At 33.1% G+C, this 9,002-nt stretch overlaps 1 protein-coding gene and 1 long non-coding RNA gene across 2 annotated transcripts; one reads left to right on the top strand and one right to left on the bottom strand.

The window, feature by feature from the left end:
- Positions 1-1,982: 1,982 nt before the first annotated feature.
- LOC108464485 (BTB/POZ domain-containing protein At1g63850-like) lies at positions 1,983-4,943 on the bottom strand. The gene is made up of 2 exons (XM_017764811.2): positions 3,586-4,943; positions 1,983-2,513 (listed from the first exon to the last, which is right to left on the bottom strand). The coding sequence occupies exons 1-2, from the start codon at positions 4,813-4,815 to the stop codon at positions 2,235-2,237; spliced, it is 1,509 nt and encodes a 502-aa protein (XP_017620300.1). The 5' UTR covers positions 4,816-4,943; the 3' UTR covers positions 1,983-2,234.
- A 2,457-nt stretch (positions 4,944-7,400) lies between these two features.
- LOC128286654 (uncharacterized) lies at positions 7,401-8,697 on the top strand. Its single transcript, XR_008277273.1, has 3 exons — positions 7,401-7,473; positions 7,943-8,024; positions 8,676-8,697. It is a non-coding gene; the product is annotated as an uncharacterized LOC128286654 (long non-coding RNA).
- The last annotated feature ends 305 nt before the right edge of the window (positions 8,698-9,002 follow it).

Below are 9,002 nucleotides of genomic sequence, written 5' to 3'. Positions count from 1 at the left end.
GATTGAGTCGCACAAAGAAATTTCGATCCAGTTTAGCCATTACTTGCTAATCTAACTCAAGTCAACACTCTTAGATTTCAAAGATAATTTAATACATTTTGATACTCTGAATTAAAGAACAATGTGGTAACCGAGGACTTCAAGGATTTCAAGCAGGATGTTTAAGGCTAGTCGGGTCGACGATGTTGTTCCTGATGCACTCATTCCACCTTTTCTTCTAACAGAAGAATGACCGAATATTACGCAGAGTGCTGGGTATTTTGAAGAACAAATTAATACTATCAACATTGAGATTCAACGCTTACATACCTGCAAAGCTCTGCTTGCTGATTTGATTTAAGACGGTTTGGATGGACGGTGTGATACATTTAGTTTACTTTTTGTCTCATGTTACAGTATTTAACAGCAGATAAACGTACTGTCGATCTAAACCCTTAGAATCGTCAAATTGATGATAGGAGAGAGCTGATCTGGCATTTTGGCAAAAAGGAAGAGGGTTGGCAAATGCGCTGGTGCCAGAGCTGCTGCTGCTTTTTCTTATTGTTTTCCGTGATTGGTTATTTTTCAGTATTTCTACAGTTTGTTGAACTTAGTCAATTTATATTGAATATTTTGGTGCTTATGTGCATCTTTTACAAAATGATTCATCACGGGAAACTTAATTGTTTATTTGAGTATACGAAATTTTGCTTTCATTATTTCATTAGTCGAATGAATAATTAATGATGAGTTGTTTATCATTTTGAATTGACTTTAAATTTGAAGCTTTGGTTTAGCACGGCTATTTAGTAAAACTTATCAAGTTATTTTTCACTTCTCGTTTGCTCTATTTATAGGAGGCTCATTCTCTTGGTGAGGTATGCAATTTTGAAAGTTGGAAGATTGGATCATCCTGCTCAAACTATTTACTTCTAGCTTTTATTTGATTCCCTTGTGTTGATTTTGGCATTGAGAACTCTCTGAGTATTGAAAAAGAGAAAATGTATGATAGAGTTAAATCTGAAATTTGATATTTAACCCAAAAAGGACTTAATACAGAATTCAACTACATTTAAAGTTTGAAACTTTAAAAAAAAAAAAACCCACATAACTTAGACGCGAAATTAGAACAGTTCATGGCTCGGGTCAGACTCATGCATAATTTTTAGATCAATTTTTCAAGTTTGGACCCGACCTAAATGAGTTTACTTTTTTACCTAAGCCTGGCCTAATTTAAGAAAGGTAAACCTAGACTCACCCATTCAATCCATATTTGATTTTTAAAAAATTACATTTATTTAAAATATTTTTTAAAAATATAATGTGCTAAATGCACTAAAAATGCTAAAATAAAAATTTCTAATGCATTAAAATATATTAAAAACAATACCGTAAATATAATAAATATTTTATTGTATTAAATATATTTTTAAAATTTTATATTTTAGGTTAGGTTATTTGAGTAAGTTTTTAGATTTTACATAAGAAATTTTATTGTTATGAGGTTAATAATTTAATATAAATATATAATTATTATAATATTTTTCATACCATAATATATTCAGATCAAATCAAGAATAAACTAAAAAATCTTACCTAAAGCTTGACCCATATAAATAATGGATCTTAAATCTTACCTAAACCCATTTGTAGGCCTCGTATTTTTATAGAAACCTTCCAATTTCTCAAGTAAACCTTTAAATTTGGATGGATGACAAAACCTAATTTTTGAACAAATTTTTAAACTTGAATAAATGAACCAACCCATAAACAGTGCTACACAAAACCTAGTACCAACTTGCATGTTTATTGACAAATAACATACAATACTTTCAAAAACATTCTAATATTCTTTTCATAAATTTTTTAAAAAAAAAAGTGCAATGTATGGCCGCTGCAAAAACATAAAATTTTAATCCACTGCCAAAATACGAATAATTCATGGAGAAAAGCCAACACCTTCCACGTACGATAGGTAGGCCAGGCCTGTTGGTTCACCATAATTTCAAGGAACTGCATCAAAAGCTTTCAGTTTATTTTTTTTTTTGCCTCTGTTGCATACATACATTGGAACATTGGGATTGAGAATATCTAGTTTTATGTACAAAGAAGCCAGTTTTGACTCTACACGTAACCGCACCACTTTACTATATGCACAAAAGTTGGACAGACAAAAACTGAACTTCCATCACCAGAGTGACACTAAGGGGGGGTCAGTAACCACCTATCACCACCATAAGCAAGTACCATTCTTTTTAATCAAGATTTTCGAGTTGAGGAGGTCGAGTTGCTCTGCGAAACCATGTATTGAAAGCTGTGATTAAGTGGGGGCAATCTTCAACATTTCGGGTTGAGAAGCTGAGACATTGTTGCAACAATACTTGTGCATCTGACATCGGCAGCGTTGAGATGATTCTCAAGAACGTTTCCTCCAATTCCAGGTGCAGTGGTTTATGGCTGGGTAGCATAGGTGACACATTGTCTTTGCACACAAGCAGAACAGGAAGCCAATCTTTCACAAGCTTCATTCTAACCTGAAATTTTATACACACTATAGTCAGGTCCTGACCACCATTGATGGGCAAGAAACACTCCACTTCTTTAAAACTCAAGCGTCACACATGCGTAACAACCAAGGAATGTAACGCAGCTTTCAGAAACCAAACAAGAAGCGGCAGACCATTTCCTAGTAAAATTTGGCATTACCCGCAATCTTGTTAGAATAAACTACCCCTTTAGTACTCTGTCATTTATTGTTGTTAGAATAAACTACCCCTTTAGTACTTTGTCATTTATTGTTGTAATCCTAGTATCAACACACGCTTGGACCACACTTCTGCTTTAAAATTATAACCTTTAATTACTCTTCAGAAGATCTTAGTCTTTGACAACCAAAAGTATTCATATTTCATTACAGTTGCTAGATCCAAAGCACATAAAGTTGAGTAGAATTTATTTGTCAAACTAACTTGAGTAGGCATATTAAGCATATGGTTCCATCACCCAAAGACACCACAGTGAATGTATTTGCTCTTTTAAAACAGACCACTCTATAAAAGCAAATCACATGTATAAACAGGTAGCCAAAAAGTAATCAAGGCTGGAGCCAAAGGATTACCCTAACTTAACATTCCAACAGAATTTCCATCGACTCGAATGTAATCAACAAACTAAAGCAAGAACTTCCTTGCAGCAATCAATTAACAATAACCAAACTTGGGGTTTATCTTTCACTATAAGTATTGCAGCAGAGCTTAGAAAGATCTGAATAACAATATGTTCAGATATCATATACGTAATTCATAAATTATGGTCGCCTAGACAATCATATGCTTGCTTGAACTTCCCAATTTAAACATCACAACTTTTAAATTGAAAACAACTTGTTCCCATGGACGATTAATTCCTAAAATTCCACAAACAATTCACATTTGATTGCCTAACGAGCAACCCTGACCAGCAAAGTCTTATTGATTCCACCAAACAAACACAATTTTACATTTACCAATTCATTGAATGCTGTATGATAACCAATTCATTGAATGCTGTATGATAAACGCCTGCATATTCAAATAGTGGAATAACTTGCAAGAATGAAATTGATACCTGTCTAGCAGCCAATATTGTTCCAGCAGCAACAGCATTGGCAAGCTTACAAGTACACCGGAGGACGACAGCAGGGAGTCCCGGAACAATATTCCTCCAAGCATCATCCCTAAACGCTCTTTGCAAATCCGCCGTAAATGAAGCCTGCTCACTCCATTCAACCACAGCTGAATCCGCCACCCTCAACTCAATCATCCTCTCAACCAACCACAACAAATGCCTCCCATTAGTCATAGCCGTATGCAAATTCAACCTCTGGATCGCCTCCGTCTCATTATGATCCCCTCTAAAATCAGGGCTCGTATACTCCTCCAAACTCTCCTTCACAACCTTCAAGCTCGTCTCGAAGGCCCTCTCCAAAACCCTCCTCGCCGATTCCCGCGACGAAAAATCCCTCAGAAGCTTAGCCACAAACGCTTTAACGAACGCCATATTAGGATGGTTATGAATCGCCGCTAAAATCAAGCCGTGCAACATTTCTTCGCAAGAATCTTCTTTCCCCGGCGAAAGCCTGGCGAGAAGTTCCTTCGATTCTTCCTCGCGTAAGAAGGGGATCAAACTCAGCACTCTCTTCTCCTCCTCCTCGCTCCACGGCACGGCTTCCAGGAATCTCAAGCATGATTTCACGCAATCCTCGAAGAGTAATTCGAGAGCCACGGGGAGGATCTCGAGTGCGGTGGAAGCTGAGTCGATGACGGTCGCGAAATCGCTGGTGTAAAGCAGTTGGAGGACGGTTAAATGGATGGATATAGAGTTCGGATCATCGACAACGGCAAGGTTTAAATGAACTAGGTTATTATTGTTATCATTGCTCCTGGAACCTTCGGCGCCATTGTTGCTCTTGGCGTCAGCGTTCGTTCGGTGTTGCCAACAGTCGGATAAAATCGCCGCGAAATATTTGGCGCGGCGGATGACGGCGGAGTGGAGATAGATCTGGATGTCTGATTGGCGGGAAGAGTCGGATGGGGCGTCGGAATCGAATGGGGAACGATCAACGAAGAGGCGGAGTAAGACGTCAGCGGTGTAGGGATCATTGAAGGAGGAAGTAACGGCATTGGGAGAGGTAGTGATGGTGGATGCGGCGGAGGAGGTGCGGTGGAGCTTTTGGGAGGATTCGGAGACCGTTTTGTCGGAAAAAGAATTGACGACAGTGGCGGTGGAGGAGAGGCGCGTGGCAGAGGTGTGGCGGTGAGGCACGCGCTGACGCTTTCGATAGCTGTTTGGTATCATGGAGGAGGTTGTAGAAGAAATTGATAAATTAGGTTTTGGATAAGGAAGATATGAACAGGCAGGTAATGCTATACTATTATTACGTTAGAGGGTAATGCCTTGTAAATTGAGGATGATTGAATGATTTTGGGTAAACTAACTAGTGGATCACCCAATTTTTTGGCGCTTCATTTTGGTCCCTCAAATAAAAAATATTTATAATTTAGTCATTATTGTTACAACAATTAAACATTTTAATCTTCCAATCGTTAATTGAACGATGAATGTCGTAACCATTTTTTTAAGAAAATCGAAAATCGACTTGGATTTTGAAAATGAACACAAAAAACGGGAGTCGCCACCGATCCTTTTTGACTAGGTGTGATCGGGTCACCTCGTTAAAGTGGTTGTTTTTAATAAATAACTTGATTTATTTAAACAACAATTTTGGTCTACGCAAATCAAGAAAACAAGTTCGGGAGTCGGTTACGCACGAGGAAGGATTAACACCCTCGATGCACCCAAAACTGGTACCTAGTTGATTAATTAGTGTCTTAGTGTCGAAGATTGAAAACTTGAAAGAATTTAAGATATGATCCTTTTTTATAAAGTGAACATTGAAATGTCAAAGACATTCTCGTCTCAAGGCAACGACATGTTATATCCAGTGAGTTAGGATACGACATCTTGAACTTTTGAGAATGAGCTTGCCTTGTATTTAAAATAAATATATTTTGACCTCTTTTAAAAGGATATTCGGTTAGTTAGGGTGAACGGGGAAGATCGAAACCCAGTAAGTTAGGACACGTTTCCTCGAATTCCCGAACACCGAACATTGCCTTTACTTGTAAAGGATCTTGTTTCGAAGTTTCAAAGTGTCATACCCGGTAAGTTAGGGCACCACGCTTCGTATCTCCGAAAATAAGCATTTTTAATACTTGTATCGTGATTTAAAAAGAATATTCCGTTATTTAGGTTAAATGAGAAAAGTCGAAACCCAATAAGTTAGGGTACGATTATCTCGAATTTCCGAATACGGAGTATTATTTTTATGAAAGGATTATTTTTGTTGGGTACTGGATGATATAACGCAAATTTGTGAAAACGAAAAGAAATAAATCATGATCTTTAACAAGCATAATAATAAATGAGTAATATGAATGACAAAGAATGAAAGAAATAAACAAGCTACATAATTGAAGAAGAGAATAATAGGTAAAATAATAACATGATAAAAATAAAAATAAAAATAAAAATAAATAAGAATAAGAAGAATAAGTAAAAAGTAAACTTAATAATAAATCGATAAATAAATAAGTAATATATAAAATAGTAAAAGAAAAACAATAACAATGTTGACAAAAGGTAAAAAATGTATTAATAAAGATGATAAAAATAATATGCTAATAAAATAAGAGCAGCATAATGAAATAAAAAGAAAATAAAATAATAAAGAAATAATAGTAATACTAGTAGTAGCCGTAATAAAGTAATAGTAATAAAAATGGTACTAATGCAAATAATGATGTATATATATATATGTAAAAAATAATGGTAGTAAAAAAGTAATAATATAATGGTAATAGTAATTACAAAGATGATGATAATAACCATAATATTAAAGTAAAATAAATAATATTACTATGGATAAATATATACATAGATACGTATATATATATAAAAAATATGCTATTCTATAATAATGATAATAATAAATAAATAAAATAAAATAAAATAAAACATAAATACATATAGAAAACAAAAATATAATAATTACATGTATATACATAATATGTACATGAAATAGGATAAAACATATAACTAATAATACTAAGAATATAGATCTAATATAAAAGCATATACGATACATATATATTAGTATAAAATAAGTGTATATTTTGAATAATAATCTTAGAGAAATAATAAAATGACCCTTTTCATGATAATAATAAAATAAAAGGCACCAAAAAAATTTAAAAGGGTTTAAAATAAATAATACATATAAGATAAATATATATTAAAATATATATAATAAGATAACTTAATATAAATAATGAATAATAAATAATTTTAAATATAGAATAATTGTAACGGCCTAATTTTTCAAGTGGTGTCGAAAATGGTGATTTGAGATCACTAAATTCGACAAATAAGATTGAACAAGATAGTAATTTAATATTTATGAGTCAAGTAAGAATTTAGAAGAATTTATGAAATGGTGAAATTAGTGAATTAAAAGAATTTATTAGGTCAAACGGGTCAAAAATGAAGTATCGAGACCTCAAAGTCGAAAATCGAGCTATAAATATTTTTATAAATATTTATGGAGTGTCATTGAGTTAGTATTAAAGTTTCGTTAGAAAATTTTAACGTTTGGATGGCTAACTAATTAAAAAGGACTAAATTGAAAATAGCACAAAATTTGTTAATTTGTGAGTAAATAGCTTAAGTATTTAAAAAGATGGATTTAAAGAGCAATTAGATCCAAAGGTTAATGGCTGGACGGTTTGGGTATGAAATAAGCAAGAAAACAATGTGAACAAGGGCAAAATTGGAAATAGATAAAATTAATAGTTAAATAATGATGTAATTGAAAAATCTAGACATTTCTTCATATTTTCTCAGCAAAAACGCCATAGAAGGTCTGGAGAAAGCTGGTTTTTCATATTTTTACATCATGTGAGTTTAATTCTTGCTTTTTCTTGATAATTTTTATGTTTTTATGACTTTTACAATTAGGTCCACTTGTAGAATTCATTAGTTTTTGATTTTATGGGTGAAATTGGAAGTTACCCTGGATGGATAAGGGAATTTTATGATGAATTATTATGAAATTTAAGTTCTAATTTCATATTAAGGTGGTTTTATTAAGTGATTTTGATAGGAAATGATATTTAGGACCTAATTGTGAATTGAAGGTTGCTGTTGAAATTCAGAATATAAAAGGTTTTTAAATAGTTTATAATGATAAAATAAAGTGTTAATTGAGAAAAATTAGTTCAATTGATGGGTGAATTGAGCAGGGACTAAATTGTGAAAACTGTAAATTTTGGGGTAAAAGTGCAATTTTGAAATTTGAACAGCATAAATTGTGAAGTGAAATAGAAATCAAATAAATGCTAATGAGTAGAAATATTTTATATTATAGATCAAGAATCCAAAGAAGAACGAGGAAAAGAAAAAGTTGCGGAATAGTCCCTAAATTTCAATATCTTCTACAAATTAGCCGGGTAAGTTCATATGGTTGGAATTAGATGTTTATTTGTGAATGATTGAAGTTTATAATGTGTTATTATATACGAATTTGTTGTGGGATTGTGTAGATTTTGTTAATGAAAGAATAAATGTGGAAATGCAAATTAGGAAAAACGCAGGATTGAGTACGTTCGTATCGTGACGTGTGATGAATTGATTGGATAAGACCATGGTCGCTCCATGGAAAAGTGTGAAATGTAGGTATGGTATCATCCATACTGAAATGTGAAATGTAGGTATGGTATTATCAAATCCATACCGAGTTAAAAATGTAGGTATGGCATTTCCCATACCGAGTTGAAAAATGTAGGTATGGTATTTCAATGAGGAAAACCATACCGAGTTGTGAATCGTGGCATTGAGCAACGACGTACTCAATTTCGTAAGCCGTTTCCTAATTTGATTATAAGAAATAAAGAGAAGTGATCCAAATGAAAGAGATTGAGTAGTTATTACTGTTGAGCTCAACTATGTGAGTTATTATAACAATGGTTGTGAATCGCAGAAACTTTAGTAAATGTTTTGGTATTGTTTGGAAATATTATGTTTGGTAAGCATTACTTTTAACCTATGAACTTACTAAGCTTCAATAAGCTTACTTGTGTGTGTTTAATATTTTTATGTAGATTGACTTGAAGTGAAGTGGGTAGATCGGATCAACACAACAAAGCACACTATCCGATCAATTCCGTAGCTTTTGTTTTATGTTTGAAGATTTATATGGCATGTATGGAGTTTAAATGAAATGAAGTAAAGATGTTATAAACTAGTTAACAACATTTTGTACTAAAATAGTTTTTGGTTAGTAGCAGTAGTTTGAGTTTGAAAATTTACCATAAATCATGAAAATCTAATTAGAGGTTGAATAAAATATGAAATTAAATCTTATTGAATCTAGTTTCACATAGAACAAACGATTTAAGCAAAAGGCTTTCATATCGGAGATATTTGAA

This window comes from Gossypium arboreum, chromosome 13 (genome assembly GCF_025698485.1).
Source record: "Gossypium arboreum isolate Shixiya-1 chromosome 13, ASM2569848v2, whole genome shotgun sequence".
Taxonomy (NCBI): domain Eukaryota; kingdom Viridiplantae; phylum Streptophyta; class Magnoliopsida; order Malvales; family Malvaceae; genus Gossypium; species Gossypium arboreum.
The sequence above is the reverse complement of the archived record's forward strand: the minus strand, read 5'-3'. Positions and strand labels throughout refer to the sequence as shown.

Coding starts and splice junctions, on each gene's coding strand:
- LOC108464485 (XM_017764811.2), bottom strand. CDS start 4,815: ATGATACCAAACAGCTATCGAAAGCGTCAGCGCGTGCCTCACCGCCAC. Junction 2,514..3,585: donor CAATATTGGCTGCTAGACAG/GTATCAATTTCA, acceptor ATAAAATTTCAG/GTTAGAATGAAGCTTGTGAA.